At 44.3% G+C, this 22759-nt stretch overlaps 1 protein-coding gene across 2 annotated transcripts in view; it reads right to left on the bottom strand.

Annotated features, from left to right (window-relative positions):
* The window catches only part of CCDC125 (coiled-coil domain containing 125), an 84887-nt gene that overhangs the window by 22136 nt on the left and 39992 nt on the right, over positions 1–22759 (bottom strand). For both annotated transcript variants that reach the window (XM_073584020.1, XM_073584021.1), the window contains exons 5-8: positions 22252–22329; positions 18538–18623; positions 10946–11028; positions 10308–10423 (exon numbers count right to left, since the gene is read on the bottom strand). In XM_073584020.1, coding sequence (XP_073440121.1) covers positions 10308–10423; positions 10946–11028; positions 18538–18623; positions 22252–22329 — 363 coding nt within the window. The remainder of the gene's footprint in view (positions 1–10307; positions 10424–10945; positions 11029–18537; positions 18624–22251; positions 22330–22759) is intronic.

A 22759-nucleotide genomic window follows, 5' to 3' on the forward strand; every position in this document is an offset into this window, starting at 1 on the left:
ATAACACATCTGTATCTCTGGCTGCTATGGGCATAAAAGAGGACAAACTTATGGTGTGGCCACCATCTTCCCCTGACCTCCACCCCATTGAGAACCTCTGGAGCATCATCAAAAGGAGTGTCTATGATGGCGGGAGGCAGTTCACATCTAAGCAACAGCTCTGGGAGGGTATTCTGTCCACATGCAAAACAATTGAAGCACAAACCATCCAAAAACTGACAAATTCAATGGACGAGAGAGTTCAGAAGCTTATTTCGTACAAGGGGTCCTATGTACAAATGTAACATCACCTAGAAGAAAGTTTTGACTTGAAAACGGTTTGATTTCATTTTGTAATAAGCTGATAATGCTTATAATTTCACAATTGACCTTTTTCTGTTCAAAATAAAAATAAAAAAGGTTGAAAACTCTGCTGTGCATAATAATTTGGAACATGCATTTTGAGTGTTTCTTATTTTTACAAATATACTGTTTTCATAGGCAGTTTGTGCAAAATCATTGCAATTATACGAGAATATTAGATGACTGGAAAATAACAATGACTGCAATTCATATAGGTAATCTAGAGAAAATATGAGGAAATATTGTTTGCATAATAATTAGGAACACAGTGTAGATCAACCCTTATCCTATCCTAACCTAACATGATGATCCAGAGGAAGGCAAAAAACCCCATGTGGCAAACAGTAAGCTTCACATAGGGGAAAAAAATTCCTTCCCGACGCCACATACGGCAATCAGACTAGCTCCCTGGATCAACGCAATATCAAGTAATATCAAGGAAACTAGTGTATATACCCTGTAATATACTTTTCAAGAAAGGAATCCGGTCCCTTCTTAAATTTTAGTAGGGAATCACTCATTACAACATCATATGGCAGAGAGTTCCATAGTCTCACTGCCCTTACAGTAAAGAATCCGCGTCTGTGAGTATGCTTAAACCTTCTTTCCTCCAGACATAGAGGATGCCCCCTTGTCTCGTCACAGGTCTAAGAGTAAAAAGATCATTAGAAAGGTCTTTGTACTGTCCCCGCATATATTTATACATTGTAATAAGATCACCCCTAAGCCTTCGATTTTCCAAACTAAATAAACAAGTGTTAGACTATGTGCCAAGGTAGCGTTTTTTTAAGCGCTCAGGAAACGGGTTCTCCTTCCCAGAAAACGCGCTTTTTTGCAGCGATTTTTGCACGTTTTTGATGCGTTTTTTTCCGCGCATCTTTTGGACTATAGGAAATAGCCAATGTCAACTGGCTGCAAGTGTGATTTAGTTATTGCCAACACCTGTTAGGTGCCACAGGTAAGTTACAGGTGCTGTTAATTACACAAATTAGAGAAGCATCACATGATTTTTCGAACAGTGCCAATACTTTTGTCCACCCTCTTTTTATGTTTGGTGTGGAATTATATCCAATTTGGCTTTAGGACAATTCTTTTTGTGTTTTTTCATTTAAGAAAAATTAAATGAAGATAATAATACCAAAGAATTTGTGTTTGCAATCATTTTCAGGAAGAAACTGAGTATTATCTGACAGAATTGCAGGGGTGTCAATACTTTTGGCCACAACTGTATAGAGGTAAAATTATGTTCTCCTCATGAGCATCTATGCCTCCTTTAATGCATCCCATTATTTTATTTGCCTTTGCAGCAGCTGCCTGACACTGGCCACTAAATGTGATTTTGTCGTCCACCCATACACCCAGGTCTTTTTCAATGACCGTTTTGCCCAGTGTTTTACAATTAAGCACATAATTATACATCTTGTTCGTTCTACCCAAGTGCATGACCTTACATTTATCCCCATTAAAGCTCATTTGCCATTTATCAGCCCAAGCTTCTAGTTTACATAAATCCTCCTGTAATATAAAATTGTCCTCCTCTGTACTGATTACCCTGCAGAGTTTAGTGTCATCTGCAAATATTGAAATTCTACTATATGCCCCCTACAAGGTCATTAATAAATGTTAAAAAGTGGGCCCAATACTGACCCCTGTGGTACCCCACTGCTAACAGTGACCCAGTCCGAGTGTGCTCCATTAATAACCACCCTTTGTTTCCTATCCCTGAGCCAGCTATTAACCTACTTACACATATTTTCCCCTATCCCCATTGTTCTCATTTTATGTTATCAACCTTTTGTGTGGCACCGTATCAAAAGCTTTTGAAAAGTCCATGTACACCACGTCCACTGCATTCCCTTGGTCCAGTCCGGAACTTACCTCTTCATAAAAGCTTATCAGATTAGTCTGACAGGAACGGTCCCTTGTAAACCCATGTTGATATTGGGTTATGAGGTTATTCTTCTTCAGATACTCCAGTATAGTATCTCTTAGAAAACCCTCCAGGATTTACCCACAGTTGAGGTTAAACTTACTGGCCTATAATTTCCAAGTTCAGTTTTTGTTCCCTTTTTGAATATTGGCACCATATTTGCTATACGCCAGTCCTGAGGTACAGACACTTATTATGGAATCTTTAAAGATTAAAAATAATGGGTTTATCTATGACTGTACTTAATTCCTGCAGTACTCTGGGGTGTATCCCATCTGGGCCCGGGGATTTGTCAATTTTAGTGATTTTTAGATGCCGCCGTACTTCCTGCTGGGTTAACCAGGTGACCTTTAATGGAGAATTTTTGTTATCACTGATCATGTGATCAGTCATGGGATTTTCTTGTGTAAATTCTGTTGAAAAAAAAAGTCATTTAGCATATTGGCTTTTTCCTCATCCACCATTTCACCCAGCCTATTTTTAAGGGGCGCAACACAATCAATTTTTAGTTTCTTACCATTTATGTAGTTAAATAATATTTTGGGATTATTTTTACTTTCTCTGGCAATGAGTCTGTCTCAATCTTTGCTGTCTTGATTTGCTTTTTACAGAATTTAATTTTCTGTATTTATTTAATGCCTAATCACTACCTACTTGCTTTAATTCTCTAAATGCTTTATTTTTATCTCTTATTGCTCCCCTTACTGCTCTATTTAGCCATAGTGGTTTCCTCCTATTTCTAGCATGTTTATTCCCATACGGTATGTATCGCGCACAGGTCCTATTCAGGATGCTAATAAACGTCTCCCATTTTCTTTGTGTATTTTTATGTCTCAGGATATCGTCCCAGTTAATTGCACCAAGATCATCTCTCATCCGTTGGAAATTTGCCTTCCTGAAGTTTAGTGTCCTTGTAACCCCTCTACTACACATCTTATTAACCCCTTCACTACCAAGGGTGGTTTGCACGTTAACTCCCGGGCCAATTTTTACAATTCTGACCACTGTCCCTTTATGAGGTCATAACTCTGAAACGCTTCCATGGATCCCGTTGATTCTGACATTGTTTTCTCGTGACATATTTTACTTCATGTTAGTGGTAAAATTTCATTCATATAACTTGTGTTTATTTGTGAGAAAAACGGAAATTTGGCGAAAATTTAGAAAATTCCGCAATTTTCCAACTTTGAATTTTTATGCCCTTAAATCACAGAGATATGGCACACAAAAAAGTTAATAAGTAACATTTCCCACATGTTTACTTTACATCAGCACAATTTTGGAACCAAAATTTTTTTTTGTTAGGAAGTTATAAGGGTTAAAAGTTGACCAGCGATCTCTCATTTTTGCAACACCATTTTATTTTTACGGACCACATCACATTTGAAGCCACTTTGAGGGGTCTATATGATAGAAAATACCCAAAAGTGACACCATTCTAAAAACTGCACCCCTTAAGGTGCTCAAAACCACATTCAAGAAGTTTATTAACCCTTTAGGTGCGTCACAGGAATTTTTTGAATATTTAAAAAAAATTAACATTTAACTTTTTTTCACAAAAAAAATTACTTCAGGTTCAATTTTTTTTATTTTACCAAGTGTAACAGGAGAAATTGGACTGCAAAAATTATTGTGCAATTTGTCCTGAGCACGCTGATACCTGATATGTGGGGGAGGAACCACTGTTTCGGCGCATGGCAGAGCTCAGAAGGGAAGGAGCGCCGTTTGACTTTTTCAATGCAAAATTGGCTGGAATTCTGATCGGACGCCATGTCGCGTTTGGAGAGCTCCTGATGTACCTAAACAGTGGAAACCCCCCACAAGTGACCCCATTTTTGAAACTAGACCCCCTAAGGAACTTATCTAGATATGTGGTGAGAACTTTGAACCCACAAGGGCTTCACAGAAGTTTATAATGTACAGCGGTACAATTAAAAAATCATTTTTTTCCACAAAATGATCTTTTCACCCCCAATTTTTGTTTTCCCAAGGGTAACAGGACCCTAAAAGTTATTGTGCAATTTGTCCTGAGTACGCTGATACCCCATATGTGGGTGTAAATGACTATTTGGGCACATGGCAGAGCTCGGAAGGGAAGCAGCGCCATTTGACTTTTTTGGCTGGAATTGAGATCGGACACCATATCACGTTTGGAAAGCCCCTGATGTACCAAAACAGTGGAAACCCCCCACAAATGACACCATTTTGGAAACTAGACCCCCCCAAGGAACTTATCTAGATGTGTGGTGAGAACTTTGAACCCCCAAGTGCTTCACAGAAGTTTATAACGCCCAGGCGTGAAAATAAAAAAAAAAAAAAAAAATTTCCACAAAAATGATATTTTTGCCCCAAAATTTTTATTTTCCTAAGGGCAACAGGAGAAATAGGACCCCAAAAGTTGTTTTGAAAATTGTCCTGAGTAGGCTGATACCCCATATGAGGGGGTAAAACACTGTTTGGGTGCATGGCAGAGCTTGGAAGGGAAGGAGCACCATTTGACTTTTTCAACGCAGAATTGGCTGGAATTGAGATCAGACGCCATGTTGCGTTTGGAGAGCCCCTGATGTGCGCAAATAGTGGAAACCCCCAATTCTAACCCTAACCCTAGCCCTAACGGGAAAATGGAAATAAATACATTTTTTTAATTTTATTATTTTTCCCTAACTAAGGGGGTGATAACGGGGGGTTTGATTTACTATTTATGGCGGTTTTTATGTTTGGCGGCTGTCGCACGCTAAAAGACGCTTTTTATTGTAAAAATTGTTTTTGCATCACCACATATTGAGAGCTATAATTTTTCCATATTTTGACCCACCGAGTCATGTGAGGTCTTATTTTTTGCGGGACGAGTTGATGCTTTTATTGGTATCATGTTCGGGCATGTGACATTTTTTGATCGCTTTTTATTTCGTTTTTTGGGACGCAGAATTTACAAAAACCAGCATTTCATGAATTTCTTTTGGGTGGTGCGTTTACGCCGTTCCGGGTGCGGTAAAATTTATAAGGCGGTTTTATTCTTCGGGTCAGTACGGTTACAGCGATACCTCATTTGGGTCTTTTTTTATGTTTTGGCCCTTTTATGCAATGAAAACAATTTTATATAAAAAAATTATTTTTGCATCACTTTTTTCTGCGAGCTATAACTTTATTTTTTCTCAGATGATGCTGTATGGCAGCTCGTTTTTTGCGGGACAAGATGACGTTTTCAGCGGTACCATGGATATTTATATGCGTCTTTTTGTTCGCGCGTTATTGCACTTTTTGTTCGGCAGTATGCTAAATCATTTTTTGCTTCGTTTTTTATTTTTATATTTTTTAAGGTGTTCGCTTAAGGGGTTAACTATTGGGACAGTTTTATAGGGCGGGTCGTTATGGACGCGGCGATACCAAGTGTGTACTTTTATTGTTTTGTTTTTTTTATTTCCAAAAAATGAATTTATTGGGGATTTTTTTTATTTATTTAGCGATTTTTTTTAATTATTTTTACACTTTTTTTTTTTTTTTTTTATACTTTATTACAATGTCCCAGGGGGGACATAACTGTCCTGTGACAGATCGCTGATCTGTCACATCACAGATCACTGTGACAGATCAGCGATCTGTCACAGGCACTGCACAGGCTTCCTCATGCCTGCGCTTTGCAGGCACTGAGGAAGCCAGCTTCCTGCAGTCCCCCGGAGGTCCCCGTCGCCATATTGGATCCGGGGACCTGCAGGAAAGGAGCCCCCCGCAGCAGCGCTGCACATTGCGCTGCCGTGGGGGGCTCAGGGAAGCACGGAGGGAGCCCCCTCCCTGCCGATGCTTCCCTTTAACCCCCGGTACACCGCGATTGTGTTTGATCGCGGTGTGCAAGGGGTTAACGTGTCGGGGGCGGTCCGTGACCGCCCCTGACACATTGTGCCGGGTGTCAGCTATGATAATTAGCTGACACTCGGCCGCGATCAGCGGCGCTCACCACGTGGGCGCCGCTGATCGCGGTGACGTAATATTCCATCCATGGTAATTAGGTCCATGGTCACATGGACGGAATATTACGTCAATTGTAGGTAAGGGGTTAAAGGATACATGAAAACTTATTAATTTGTGATCACTATTACCCAAGTGACCCCCAACCCTTACATTTGATATGCGGTCTGGCCTGTTGGTTAATATTAGGTCTAGCAGTGCCCCCCCTTTTGTTGGGTCCTGAACCAGTTGTGAAAGGTAATTGTCTCTCATAGTTGTCAGAAACCTATTACCTTTGCTGGAACTGCAGGTTTCTGTTCCCCAATGTATTTCAGGGTAATTGAAGTCTCCCATAATAATGACTTCTCGTTGAGTCGCAGCTTCATCTATTTGCTTTATGAGGATATTCTCTGTTGCTTCCATTATTTTTGGAGATTTATAACAAACCCCTATCAGTAATTTATTATTTTTTCGTCCTCCCCTTATCTCCACCCACAGGGACGCTACATTTTCATTAAATTCATATATATTATCACGCAGGATGGGTTTTAAGGATGATTTTACATATAAACACACGCCTCCCCCTCGCTTATTTGTTTGGTCATTTCTGAACACACTATAGCCCTGTACATTAACAGCCCAGTCATGGCTCTCGTCCAGCCATGTCTCAGATATCCCCACCATGTCATAATTATGTTCCAACAACATTAACTCCAATTCCTCCATTTTGTTGGCGAGGCTTCTGGCATTAGTATACATGCACTTTATGTATCTCTCTGTACCTCTATTCTTTCTTAAATTATTAACTGTTCCAACCCCACCCCCCATGCCACCCCCAATGTCATCATTTGTGCCCAGGTCTCTATCTGCACTGTCTTCCCCTCCTTATGTGCACACGCTGTGGATTCTGCTGCAGTTCCGCAGACATGGTACAGTACCATGTAACCCTATGGGTTTTAAAAACCGCTGTGCTCACGCTGCATTTTTTTCCGCGCGGTTTATAAACCGCAGCATGTCAATTATTTCTGCGGATTCCTCTGCAGTTTCACACCTTTAACATAGTAGAGGTGTGAAACCGCAGGGGAAAACCGCAGGCCAAACCGCAGGTCACTTTACTTGCGGTTTTACCTGTGGTTCCGCATGGAAAAACCCGCAGGTGAACCCGCAGCCTGTGCACATAGCCTAAAAGGAATACCCTCCCCCCGTTCCTAGTTTAAACACTCCTCCAACCTTCTAGCCATTTTCTCCCCCAGCACAGCTGCACCCTCCCCACTGAGGTGCAGCCCATCCCCAACGTAGAACCTGTAGCCAACTGAGAAGTAATAGTAATAATAATAATAATAATAATAATAATAATAATAAGCACCAACATATTTGGCAGTATTTTATGACTCAGGTACAAACATCTGACATCACAGAGTATCACATTTAAGAGTGGTGAGGGTCCTGCTCACAAGAGCTTGCATTCTATAAAGTAATAGGAGTGACATAATAAAAAAAAAGTGATTGTACTGTATGGTCCAGCTATGGTTATAACATTAAGGGTTTTCATGTAAAGCTGCATGAACCAGTCATCTGCAGTATCTGTATATGTCCAGATACAAAGTGAGTGCATGGGAGGTTGTGGAAAACATTGAAAGGGACCAGATTCATAGGAAGGAAGAACGGAGAGAAGTTAGATTAGTGAGAGGATGCAATCAGTGGTGTACATGATCACAGGGGCCTATAGCAAAAGCTCTCACACCCTAGCGGTGACAGAGAGGTGAACAGAGTTCATCGGCCATGATCTCCACCCACCTTTACATCACCGCAAGACACTGATGCTGCACTATCATGGACAGCTCAGTGTCTCTGCCGAATGCCAGGATAAACAGTCACATTGTAAATATAAGTTTGCTTATTCAAGTGTCCTGCTACGGTGCTCCGAGCCTCTCACACATAGTGGATCGGAGCACAGCTGTGGAGTAGGCAGAGAAACTAATTTCTCCATCTCCTCCATGGCCGGGGTCAACATATATCGCACAGCGCTTGAATGATAGACGTATGGGTGAGTGAGCCGAGACTCAACTGAGTCTCGGTGCCAATCACAGCATGCTGTGATTTTACACGCACGTTGAATACACCTGAGAAAATAAACAGTGATGTGAGCTGCCCCATAGATTAACACTGGTCCAAGTGCTATGCAATGTTTTCTCGCTTGATGTCACCTACCAATACAAAGCTGACAACTCCAATACCATTTCTCCACTTGCCACCACACCAGGAAAAGTGGGAAGAGCAGCGGCTAAGCGCCAGAATTGTCATATCTTATGACAACCAATTTCTGGGGTGACTTGGCTGATTGTTTTTAGTCTGGGAGGGGGTCGATATCCATATCCCCTTCCTAGCCTATTAATTTCAGCCTGCAACTGTCTGCCTAGCCTTTACTGTTTATCAATTATGAGGGCCCCCACGTCATTGTTTTGGGGGTCCCTCATTTTAATAACCAGTAAAGGCCAAGTATACAGCTGTGAGCTGATATTAATAGCCTCAGAAGCTCCATGTTTATTACCCCTTTCCCAGGCTATAAACATCAGCCCCCAGCTGTCCACTTTCCCTCAGCTGGTTATTAAAATTTCAGGGGACCCTATGCCATTTTTTTTCCTTTAAGTTAATGAATTATTAGCTAAAATATACGAACATTAAACTTCAGGCGCACTGCATTAATTATATGTTACTGACATCTTTTCACCTCTCTCGTTTATCTATTCTATCCTGACAGCTCACACGGTGAATTTACTGTACTCAGCTGATCAAATGTCACGTCTTCTAGGAGATGGGGGCGTAAAATAAAAAATAAGACATTTCTTGTATGGTCCGTGTGATGTGCGATTTTTTTCTTGCACACATGGACTTGCATTGGCAAGTCTCCACTGACATTAGCGGCTATTCGTAGCATGCTGTGTTTTTTTTCTCAGTCCGATCTACAGTGGGTCACGCTAGATATTTCTAGCAAGAGAACTGTTGATGTTTATATGAAGACCACGCTGTTTCTTTCTATAAGCTATAACCTGGTCGCTATCCATTATCCACAATGCATAGAAGACCCCAACAATCCAACATATTACAAGTCCTGAGCCACCCGAGATTAGCCACAAATCCAGCAGCAGGCAATGCTGCACACAGATGGCGACAGCAACCTAAGGGCAGGGGTATGTGGGGAAGGTGACCAGACGAATGGACTTGTCAGAAAGAAGAAGGGAAACAGCTAGGAAAAGTGTAGAATGGGTGCAATACCCTGGTTTGACCACAAGATGGCAGGGGGGAGTGAGTACAGGACTTGACAACAGCATATGGCTCTAGAAACCGCTAGTCATGGGGGGCAGGGTTACAGGGAACCGGGAAGGTTATAAATAGGACAGGAGGGTTCCAGAAAGTTCCAGTCCCGGGAGGAGCTCAGGAGGAGAGGATTTGGTGAAGGAGTGCGGTCAGTGTTGGAGAGCTCAACAAGGGGACTGAGGAGAAAAGATGTCAGGGGGATGGCCCCGACACGAAGAACAGAACAGACGAGGCCCCGGGGGTACCAAATTGATGACAACCTCTGACCGGTGAAGTGCTGGTGGTAGTTAGGCCTAGGGCGACCCCCAGTGACAGAACCGTGAGAAACATCACAACGACAGAAGAAAGGTGTGTGTACCCGGGTCTGAATACGGAGAGCTGTGGAAGTGCTGTGGTGTATTGCTGAGGTCGTCAGGAGGACGGCTAATAAACTTGGACCTGTTGTACCCGAAATCTGCCTCCGTCTTGTGTCTGTGATGTCTGTTTGCGGAAAACCAGGGACCACTCCCCAAGCTGGGCCACCTCACCTACAGGTACATAGCCCCATATAAACTGTCGCACACTCTGCTTGATCATGCAAGTAATCAGGCTGTCCCATAAACGGTGAGCATAAGACATAGGGGCTTGAACAAGCTTTTTTTCTGTAATACAGTACACAAAATAGAACACAGGATTCTTGAAAAAAGAAATTCAAGGAGCAAAGCCAACTTCAAAAAAATGGGCAGGTGGATGCCAGTCCAAGGTGTCATAGGTAACATAATGATGGACTTACTTCAAGTGCTGTGACTTCGACTAGACTACTTTTATCAAGAGACATGTTATCCTGGAACATTTTCTGCTGCTTTACATCCAGCATCGCTAACAGCTCCTGGCACTGCTGGTTTATAACTGGACAGAGAAGAGATGGGTTAAAAATACATGTGAGATACTAGTGACTCATAATCCAGAGTTGGAGACAGATGTACTTAGGACAAGTCCGGCCATCATGATTTTAGGAACCAGATTATTTTTTAGAAACCATACAGTGGCTGCCAAGTATAATGGAAATGACTGCAAACAACAAGTAAAATACTATTCCAAATCCTTTATAAAAAAAAAAAAACAAAAAAAAAACTTGCCTCCTTACAGCAGGAGTGGGGAATCGTATTTTCTGGCAAGGGCCACTTGGATATTTCTGCCGTCCTTCAGGGGCCATACAGATTGCGCCAACTCCGCTCACCAAGTATGTCCTGGTGCTGGCGTGTGCTCACACAGCAAGAACAAATTAATGGGCTGGCGGCCATCAAAATACAGCCGCCGGTCCAAGCACTGAGGGACCTGGGAATCTGCCGGATATCGAGGCCTGTAAAAGGGCCTGAGGTTCCCCACCCAGGCCTTACAGCATCATCTACTTCGTACAGTAATTCTTACTTGTGTTTTCAGACCTGAGGACCTTCACTTCATTTGTCTGCAGCTCTAAACTGTCCTTCAGTGCTGCATTTTCACACTGTATGCTATGAGGAAAAAAACGGCTTGTTAATTTCCACTGTAAACATTTAGAAGCGCAAGAAACAAAAATAGTGTACCGTATGCTGTAAGAAAGATAAACATATTGGTAAAAAGGACCCACATCTTACTAAGGAGATGCCTTTTAATAAAATATATATAGAATCCTCTGGTGGGCCTCTGTGCAACAATGGGCCATCACCCTCTTATATGAGCAGTACTTGGCAAAATATACTTGAATCGCTATGTACAGACAAAGGCAGCATCTTATTCGTGTAACAATCTACCAAGATCATGGCTATATAAATTGGTGATTGAGGATAATGTCACATTTGCATGTAGCTGAAAAGCGGGGCCCTGGAGTTGGTTACTGGTGGGCCCTTGACACCCCAATTCAACATTGCAAGCACCTGATTCTTTTTTATACACTGCACATTGTCAGGTTTGTTAAAGTCAATCTGTCACCAGGTTTCTGCAACCCCATCTGAGACCACCATGATGTAGTGGCAGAGACCCTGATTCCCGTGATGCATCACTTACTAGGATGTTTGCTACAGAATTATCTGCTGTAGATCCATCAGTTGTTTTTTTTAAAGGGGTTGTCCGGGCTTTTCACAATCTCAGTACGTATCTGGGCTGCAGAAATATGACAATAAGTAATTTACTTTGTCACTAGTTTGCACAGTTTTCTAGATATTCTGAACAGAACGTCCAAGGGGGGTGTGTTATGGCATTGAAATGAGAACTGGTCGTAACCGCCTACTCTATTCCAAACATGCCCTCTATAGCAACAACCCCACCCTCCATAGCTACAGACCCTCCCCGTCCACATGAAGAAGCCCTCATCACACAGTAACAAATCCTCCTCCTCTAGCAGCCTCACTGCAGAGAGCAGCTGCTCCTCCCCCAGACACACACTGAACAGTGTTCTATGTAAAGTGAAACTAGTGAGGAGGCAAAATCGTCCTGTATTCTGGGCCACTCCATGATTACAATACATAACTCATTATCAGTAATTCCTTCCCTCACTGTCCCAGGCTGCTGGCAGCAGTGAGAACAGACTGTGTGATGGCCAATGATGGGGGTCTGCAGCTTCTAATCTGCACAGGGGATGGCAGTCACTGATGTAATCTGTTGTGTGACAAAGCCTCTGCTGTGTGAATGAGACAGCTCTGTGTCACTGATGTCTTCACACAGCAGCAGATTTGGTGCAGTGTATGTGTGAGCACTGTGTCTCTAATGACACAAATACTGATGGGAGCAGCCTGTCCCAGAATACAGGACGATTTTCCCTCCTCACTAGTTTCACTTTCCATAGAACACTGTTCATTGTGTGTCTGGGGGAGGAGCAGCTGCTCTCTGCACTGAGGCTGCTAGAGGAAGAGGATTTGTTACTGTGTGATGAGAGCTTCTTCATGTGGATGGGGAGGGCCTGTAGCTATGGAGGGTGGGGTTGTTGCTATAGAGGGCATGTTTGGAGTAGAGTAGGAGGTTACGACTAGTTCTCATTTCAATGCCATAACACCCCCCCCCCTTGGACGTTCTGTTCAGAATATCTAGAAAACCGTGCAAACTAGTGACAGAAAGTAAATTACTTATTGTCATAATTCTGCAGCCCAGATATGTACTGAGATTATGTGAAAAGCCCGGACAACCCCTTTAATGCTGAGCTCTGTATAACCCCATCCCCATTACTGATTGGCAATTTTCTTTGTACAGTGAATAGGCAGAAAACATCCAATCAGTGGTGGAGGCGGGATGATATAGAGCTTATGAATATGGTGGAATAGTATTAAGTTATGTACCGGTAACGGTATTTTTCGGAAGCCCATGACAGCATCACAAGAGAGGGGATCCTTCCTTCAGGAACAGGAAACCTACAGATACAAAAGGGCGGCACCTCTCCCACGCATCAGTTGGATTACAGACCTTGAGAGGCTACCATGGTTAGTACACAGCATACAATATATACAACCTATCTATCCTATTTACCCCATCTCCCACATAAGATAAATTTGTGAAACAATCATCTAAAGGAGTGCACCCCTATATGTGAACAAGGGAGGGAACTAAGGGTGCTGTCATGGGCTTTCGAAAAATACCGTCACCGGTACGTAACTTAATACTTTATTCGGACTCCCATGACAGCACCACGAGAGAATTACAGAGATGTAAAACTAATTTAGGGAGGGACTACAGCACCCTTAGCCTAAAGGTGAGATCTGAGGAGGCACCCATGTCTAACCGATAGTGGTTAAAAAAGGTGGAAGGAGCTGACCAGGTGGCCGCCTTACATATCTGGTCAATTGACACTCCAGATCTCTCTGCCCAAGATGATGCCATGGCACGAGTGGAATGCGCCCTCAAATTCTGTGGAGCCGGACCGCTACCTGCTGTGTAGGCAAGAGAGATAGCCTCCCTAATCCACCTTGCTAACGTGCGTTTTGATACTCTACATCCCTTCCTGGGACCTTGGAAGGATATAAATAATGCATTCTCCTTCTTCCAAGGATCCGTGGCTGATAAATATTTAAGTAAGCATCTCAACATCTAACGCCTGAAGTTTTTGTTCCTTAGGATTGGTCGGATTAGGGAGGAAAGGCGGCAGAACTATCTCTTGTGTCCTGTGAAAGCGTGATGCTACTTTGGGAAGGTATGCCGGGTCCGGCCTTAGGATTACGCTATCCTGTAAGAACTCTGTGTAAGGGGGAAATCTGGAAAGTGCCTGTATGTTGCTACGTGCGGATGTTATCGCTACCAGAAAAGCTGCCTTAAGTGATATAACCTTTAATGAGGCCGAATCTAGATGTTCAAATAGTTGTCATGGCTGTAAGGACTAAATTTAAGTACCATGGTACACATCTGTCTTTGTGTATGGGTCTCGATCTAGCCGCGGCTTTGATGAACCTCGCTACCCAATAGTTGTTGCCAATATCACATGCAAACAGGGCCCCTAAGACTAAAACCTATACTTTTAATGTACTTGTGGAGAGACCCAATTCGAGACCCCTCTGGAGGAATTCCAGAATTTCTTTTGTGGGAATTCCGTCCCTGACATCAAACTGAAAGGTGGACAGGAATCACCTCCAGATTCTAGCATAGATATTTGTGGTAGTTTGTTTTCTGCTTTTCAGGAGGGTATCAATTACATTTTGGAGAACCCTCTATCCTTTAATAGTGTCCTCTCAAACACCACGCCGTCAAATGGAGTCCCGCTACCTGTGAGTGGCTGACTGGCTGGCCCCTGGTAGAGGAGATCCGGAAGGTTCGGCAGTACCCAGGGATCGCATACAGACATGGTCCTTAACCATGCGAACCAGATCCTCCTGGGCCAGAAGGGGGCAATTAATATGACCCTTGCCCGATCTTCCCTGATCTTCCTTACTACCAGAGGTAGGAGGTTTAATGGCGGAAAGGCATATGCTAGAGAGAAGTCCTATCTTATCAGGAGGGCGTCCACTGCCAGTGGATTTTCCCTGGGATTCAGAGAGCAGAACGATTTTTCTTTCCTGTTTTCTCTGCTGGCAAAGAGGTCTACCTCCGGCTGACCCCACTTGCGGACAATCTGGTTGTAAATATCCGTGTTTAAAGCCCATTCTCCTTGCTTTAGGGCCCTGCGGCTTAGAAAGTCTGCCTTCATGTTGTCTTTTCCCCTGATTTGGAGCGCAGTTAAAGATCGAAAATTTTTCTCGGCTATCTGAAGGAGACGTTCCGTTATCCGCATCAGGGCGTCGGAGCGAGTTCCACCTTGGTGGTTGACATAGGCTACTGCTACCTGATTGTCCGAGAGTATCCTCACATGATGGCCCTGTAGGTACATAATGAGTTCTTTAACCGCCAACAGCTCCCTCTGGTTAGATGAGGTCTCAGCATCGGAGTCCCAATGTCCCTGTACCACTATGTCCCCCATATGGGCCCCCCAACCCAAAGGGCTAGCGTCTGTGGTTATTATGTGGGTTATCTGCGTCACCCAGGGCACCCCCGAGGATAAGTTTCCGTCATCGAGCCACCACCTAAGAGATGTAAGAGTCGAAGGGCTTAGCAATACTTGACCCTGTAGGGAGCCCTCTAAGGCCCTGCTATTAACTAGGACGTCTTTCTGAAGGGCCCTAGTGTGGAATTGTGCCCACTTGACCGCTGGGATACATGAGGTTAGAGAGCCTAACAGAGACATGGCCTGCCTGAGGGTCATGGAGGGTTTATCAATTGCCCGAAGAACCTGCTGCTGTATATGTTGTAATTTATCTAATGGTAACAGACACTGCTGAGTTTCTGAATTTAACAGTAAGCCTAGAAACTTCTGGACCCTTAAGGGCTGAAATCGGGATTTCTCGTAATTTATTATCCATCCAAGGTTGTCTAATCTGAACTTAGCTTTCTCTATCTCGGATAGACAATGGCCCACCGAATTTCCCACAATCAAAAAAATCATCTAAGCATGGGACAATTAAGATATCAACTTCCGGCAAATGTGCCATAACTTTGGCTACTATCTTCGTAAATACCCGGGGCGCTGCTGAGAGACCAACGGGAAGGGCTCTATACTGATAATGACGGACTATACCGTCTATTGAAACTGCCACTCTAAGGAACTGCTGGAAATCTGCGTGGAGAGGTACATGATAGTACACGTCTTTCAAGTCCACGACTGCCATAAAACACCCTTCAAAAACAGCATTTTTATTTGTAGAATTGATGGATTCCATTTTAAAGGTGTGATTAACCAAAAATTCATTAAGGAAACGTAAATTAATAATCGTTCTAAATGTTTTATCCAGTTTTTGGATTAGGAATAAGGGAGAGTAGAAACCTCTACCTCTATCAGATTCCGGGACCTCTACCAGGACGTTTCTCAGGCACAGGCTCAAGACCTCCGCTTCTAAAGCAGCTTGTTCAAGGGGTGAAGATCTTAAGGGAGTTGGTTTAAAGGTATCCCGTGGAACATGACTGAACTCCAACCTGAGCCCGGTGGATATTACATTCCGCACCCAGTCACTATTGGTGATCTGTAACCATGCTGGGAGGAAGGATGACAGTCTACCCCCCACAGGAATTGCTAGTCATTGGTTCGGTCTCTTTCGTTCTCTCGACGAGCGCCTGAACATGAAGCCCGTACCTTTTCTTCCTCTATCCTCCCATCTGGGACGGTCTCTATTAGGTGAAGGATTGCGCCTTCTCCCCTGACCGAATCTCCTATTAAATGGACGTCGGTAGGATGCAGACCAAAGATTTGTGAATTTTTTCTTATCGTCCCCGGCTTTCTCAAGCAGTTCGTCCAGGACTGCTCCGAACAAATATTCCCCCTCACACGGGATAGTACAGAGTTTCGCTCTGGATTGAATGTCTCCCTGCCAGCACTTTAGCCACAGGGCTCAACAAGCCGCATTAGAGAGTCCTGCTGCCCTGGCGGCCATTCTTACTGCAGCAGCCGAGGCATCCGCTAGGAAGGCTGCGCCCTCCTGGATTATTGGTAGGGCCCCAAGAATTGTCTGTCTAGACTTTCCCTGTTTTAACTGCGACTAACTGGTCCAACCAGACCATCATGGACCTGGCCGTGCATGTTGATGCTACTGCTGGTCTTAAGGAACCGGCTGCCATCTCCCAGGTACTTTTAAGGAAGGTATCTGCCTTCCTATCTAAATGATTTTTAAGGGACCCCATGTCCTCAAAGGGTAGTGAGGATCTTTTTGACGCCTTCGCAATTGCCGCATCTAATTTGGGGGCCTTGTCCCAAGTGTTCACCGTCGGATCATCGAAGGGGTATCTACGCTTGAGGGCTGGTGGTAGCGACCCTCTTTTATCTGTTTTTTTTCCACTCTCTGCGGATCAGATCCTGAATTTTTTTGTTCAATGGGAAGACTCTTCGCTTCCTCTACTCCAGCCCCCCGAACATGACATCCTGCATGGATAACTGAGGCTTAGGCTCCTCCTCTTCCATTGCTTTTACTAGCTTGTCTACTCGGTCAAGCGGCAGACAAAACCGACCAGAGTCCTCTTCTTCTGAGGACGACGAGGGAGATGAAACCTGGGAGCCCTTACTTCTCCTCCATTCTGCCGAGGAATCAGACTCCACAGGGTCCCCACCCCTTAAGCTTTCTGGTTGGGACAGGGATTTTAGGGTTTCCTTCATCTCTGCCCTGACTATGTCCCTTAAACCCGCAGCTACCACGGGCGACTCCTCCGCCACTGTCTGCTGGATACAGGGGAGGACACAACTTTTTGGGGCATGAGGCTGGTAACGGGCATGCACAGAATGCGCATTCCCTGTGTTTGGTTTTACTCGTAGCTTTCTTCCCCTAGAATAAAACATAGAAGAAGGCCCCGTCACTGAGTGAACATTCACGAAGATCACTTACCAGTGCCACAATTAAGTACCGGAGAATGAGGGGGATTTTTCTCAGTCGACGCTCCTGTCCGCCTAGAGGAGCCTTTATGACTGGATTGGTCACTTCGTCCTGCACGCTCATTACTGTCACGGGACTCTTTCTTCTTTTGTTTGACCTGCCAAAGGTCATCCAGGGGCGGCTGTGATGATTGTCGCTGCTGCCGCCGTTGCTGCTGATCGCTCTCCATTACTGCGTGCAATAATGTGGCCAAGGCATGGCACCCATCTAGGGTCCTGCCTATATACCCCTCCTCCGGACAGCAGATTTCCTCCTGCCGCACCCTCCCCCTCCTAATAGGGCCCCCCTCCCCAGCTGGCGCCGCTCCTGGCAGGTGAACTGGTGTTTACCGGCGTCTCTCCAATGGGCGCCGCCATCTTGTGTCCTCGCGCCTGCGCAGTGGCGCCGCCGACCAGGAAGTGCCACAGGCTCCGCCCCCTGACGTCACCGCGACTCTGACGTGACCGGAAGTCACACGGGACGCCGGGGCGCTCCAGTATGCAGCGCTCCCCGGCCTCAGCACCCTGCACGCGCCGGCCCCCCCGCCACCGGAGCTGGGAGCCCCCAGGGGGCATACATACCGGCGGCGGCTTCTTTTACGGAGATGGACACCCTCCGGACACCGCTCCCTGCTGCACACGCCACCGCCGTGCCACCCATCCTGGGCCACCGTGGCGTCCTCTAGGAGCTCCGCAGCAGGCCGAGGTAGGAGACCCCCTCGCTACCTGTACCGGCCGGCCTGGGATCTGTCTGTAGGATCCCGTCCCCTCAGGAACACGAAACCAACTGATGCGTGGGAGAGGTACCGCCCTTTTGTATCTGTAGGTTTCCTGTTCCTGAAGGGCGGATCCCCTCTCTCTTGGTGCCGTCATGGGAGTCCGAATAAATATGGCAGTAAGTTTACTAGTTATCTAGTGAAAATCTCTTATCAAAACTACAGTAACGAGCCCAATAAGTGTCATATTACTGGAATTCGGGACTAGCTCTTGATTATTCTGCTCTCAAACTAGATGGCAAAAACCTGGTAACAGATTCCCTTTAATAATGTTTATCAATATTTTTCTTGTGACTTATTTTCACACCACAACCATGAAACGTTTATAATATTATAATCCCAGGACACGACTTACGCACCGTTCATACTTCTCCTTCCAGGACTCCTCCAGGTTTTTAAGCCTCACCTGATCAAACTCAATTTCCCACTGCAGAACATTTATCTCCTATGTGAAGAGACACAAAGGCCAAATAATAAACCACCATACTTAAAAACATTGTCTTTTATACTCCGGTATTTCACACAGCGCCCATGCACACTCATTGTTTGCTTTCCCTGTTCATTAACCATACATCAGCGTAAGGCCGACAGTGGTGACTGATGGATTGTAAAGGTCCTGCCAGGTTACATGTATGGGAGATATGTACTGTAGTTGTGCAAAAAGGCGACTCTCGTGAGAACAATGCTGGAAAGTCAGGAATGGAGATTGTGATCACCCTGAGGACGGGAGGTGACCGGTCAACAACCACAGCAATTGATACCAATACCACAGTCAGAATGACCTCTTACCATGGTTTCTTCACAAAAGGGAACCATGAATGTTCTGCCAACTGGGTAAGACGGCAGAATGTGTATATATATAGGGCTGCCAGCCATTGTTCAGGGCTATGGGAAGTGCATATCATAAAAAGGGACCAGTCATGTTGAAAATGGCATCTGTTCTGCAGGCAGGATGTTATTGAGCAGGGGGAGATAATCAGATTGATAGACATTTTTATGGGAAAAGTTTTAGCAAAAATTGCTTTTGATTCATTGAACTCCCAGGTGTTTATATGCATAGGAGTCCAGTGGGCGGTTCTACTCAGTGAGGAGTCCAATTTAAACACTGAATTAGAACTTGGGTATCAGAAGCATGACGGCAAATGCATCCTATTATGTCATATTAGCAAATAGTGTTCTAAAGGGTTGTCTAGCTGTGAGATACCGTTACAACAGAACAGTTGTCCAAACAAGGCCCTGATCTTAGGAGGTGTCAATGTCAGGGGACCCCGTACTTAGCAGCTATTCTCTGATGAAGCCCCCAACATAAGCATTTTGTGGTCTCCATTCAAACAGACCATTCGCATTTTCCAGAGGGGAAGCGGCTGTCTGAGGAGGTTGCCCCCAACATAAGCATTTTGTGGTCTCCATTCAAACAGACCATTCGCATTTTCCAGAGGGGAAGCGGCTGTCTGAGGAGGTTGTACACTGTGGTTTGAGGTTACAAGTGTGAACCCATCTTACAAATACCTCTAATAATGAGGTTATCAACTAGTTCCCTTCCAATGTAAAATTCATAGTGGGAAACAAGGGTGGGAAATCATTTATTTCCTCTGTGGCTTTTTATTGTCATAAATGCATTTGTCATGTGTTGATATTTTTCCTATAGTGAAGCCTTTTGAAAAAAAAAAAAAAAAAAAAAAAAAAAAGAAGACGACAAATCGCATATTCAAAGAATGTAGAGTTTGGAAAATGACAAAAAAAAAAAAAAAAAAACATTGTATGTATTTTCCTATTGACTTACAGTGTGTTTAACCCACTAGATAGTATTTCTTCTTAAAATAAAGACGTAGAAGTCATTGAAGGGGCATTCCCATCTCCAAGTTCCCATCCCAATATGTAGTTGCTAATATTATATCAAATACCTCCAGTTAGAAATGTAGTCTAGTTTTTGAGTCACCATTTCTCTTTACTCACGGCCAGGCATTGCAGGACCTTAGGTATCCATGGTTATGACCACTAGCAACTAGCTAACTAACTGTCACTATATCAGTGGTCGTAACCATGGATATCCAAGGTCCTGCACATGAGGAAAAACATAACGAATCAGAAAAACTGCTATATGCTTGAAGGCATTTGCTAATATTATTCATATACTGTATATACCACATGTTGGAATAGGATCTTGGAGATGGGAATACCCCTTTAAAAGGGAACCTGTCACCTCCCCCCCCCCCCCCCAGGCGTTTTTAGCTAAAAGAGCCACCTTGTGCAGCACTAATGCAAGGTGACTCTTTTAGTTGGGGTCCCTTCCACCACTGAAAGAATCCTTTTTATAATTTGTCACTCATACCTCTAGTTTGTCCGGGGGGCAGGTCTTTCCCCCCTAGACACAGACTCCTCACAGCCATCAGTCATTTCCTCCATTATTCTGTGCGACGCCTCCTCAGCGCTGTTATTTACCCGGCGCCTGCGCTGCAATCTTGTTTCTTGGGCATGCGCAGTTAGCGTTGCCCGTCCACTGACATTACATGATGTCTTCCTTCTCGCGCCTGTGTGGACGCGCAGCTCAAGATCCCACCCCGCAGTCTCCTCTGATTTATTCACACTGCGGGGCGGGATCTCGGGCCGCGCGTCCACGCAGGCGCGAGAAGGAAGACATCATGACAGGTCAGTCGACGGGCAGCGCTAACTGCGCATGCCCAAGAAACAAACAATTCTTTCAGCGGTGGAAGGGACCCCAACTAGAAGAGGCACCTTGACAGAATGCAGCATTAGTGCTGCACAAGGTGGCTCTTTTAGTTAAAATCACCTGGGGGGGAGACAGGTTCCCTTTAAGGCCACGTTCAGTATTTGGTCAGTATTTCACTTCAGTATCTGTAAGCCAAATCCAGGAGTGGAACAATCAGAGGAAAAGTATAAAAGAAACACGTCACCACTTCTGTATTTATCACCCTCTCCTGGTTTTGGCTTACAAATACGGAGGTCAAAAACACTCAAATACTCAACGTGTGTACTTCGCATAAAAGGGTTTTTCTGAATATATTCTCCACCCAATCTCACATAGGGCATACTGGAAGGGATAGTCGCTGATTTGACCAACCATCCCCCAACCATTCACGATACTCACTTAGTGAAGGATGGTCCCCTTATTGACCATACTGCATAATAAGTGAGGTGTAATTAAAGAGTGGCATGTGACCACTATCACCAGGAAGATCAGCCTTTCAGTAGCACATAAAAGGTGACAACCTCCAGGAAAGATGTACTAGTAGCTGCTAAACTTAACATACTAAAAAGATAAAAGAAACCACAAAAGCGCACCCATAGGGCTTTACCAGATATAATAAGTAAAAATTGAATTGTTCAGGGTACTCACCCTCAGAGGTTGTGTAATGCCACAACTACTAAATACACTCAATCCCATATAATGAAGCTGCAGCAGAAGGGTGTAGACAGACAGCATCTGCTTCCATTAATCAAACAGGAGATCCCAAAAGGGGGGAAAAAAAAAAAAAAAAAAAACACCTGGTTCCCGCGCTGCTATACTTCAACCCTCAAATAGAGGAAATCCAGTAGATTCTAGGAGTAGGTTCCAATATCAATGCTTTATTTCATGGTACATACAAAGACAACTTGTTTCGAGGTCCATTCCATGACCTCTTCCTCAGGTCGGATGTACATAAAGCATTGATATTGGAACCTACTCCTAGAATCTACTGGATTTCCTCTATTTGAAGGTTTAAGTATAGCAGCGTGGGAACCAGGTGTTTTTTTTTTCCCTTTTGGGATCTCCTCTTTGATTAAACTTAACATACTGAAACTTAAAAAAAATTTTGTGACGTTAATGCCTCCAGTGGGTCAGATAAGAGCCCCAGAGGTCAGCAGCATCCTGCACTCCAGTTCCCACACAACTGTGCAGCATGTTGGAAGTTGTAGTTCCACGACAGCTGCACGGAACGTTGCTGATCCCACCCTGGAGGTGCTGGTACAGAAACAGACCTTTAAGTATAGATAACAAGGCCGTAAATTAATTTTAACAGCCATTTATAGAAAATTACAAGAGATGCACTATGCATTAGTGTGGTACTGACCTTTTCTAGGGCTCTGCGATGATCTCCTGCTTTCTGAAGCATGACCTTAGTGTGACTCGTGGCTTTATCAAACATCGCCTATGAAAGACAACGCATCCAAAATCATTCAGTGATTTACTACACCAACAAATAGGGGGCGATTCATCAAAACATTTATGCCAGAAAACATTTTTTTTGCTCACTTTTCACACCAGTATGAAGCAGCTCCACCAAAAGTTGGCTAGAGCAAAGAAAAAGCAGATCCGGAGATAAGGCTGACTCTTGCAAATCACGTTATCACGCCCACAGGGGTGTGATAACATGCTGAGTGGAACAACTCGTCTGCATAAACAAATGATCCATCGACTAGTCTAGAGGGCAATTTACCTATGAAAAACAATTTATAAAGGCACTTGTTAAACATCTGTTCAGGCGTCAAACACAATAAAGGGCTTGATAGGCAGAGTCTTTAGCAATAAATATACAAATGCTGGGGGATTGAAGGGCATTAGGGAATTAGGGACCTGTC

This window comes from Dendrobates tinctorius, unplaced genomic scaffold (genome assembly GCF_039654945.1).
Source record: "Dendrobates tinctorius isolate UK_male_01 unplaced genomic scaffold, ASM3965494v1 ptg000083l, whole genome shotgun sequence".
Lineage (NCBI taxonomy): Eukaryota > Metazoa > Chordata > Amphibia > Anura > Dendrobatidae > Dendrobates > Dendrobates tinctorius.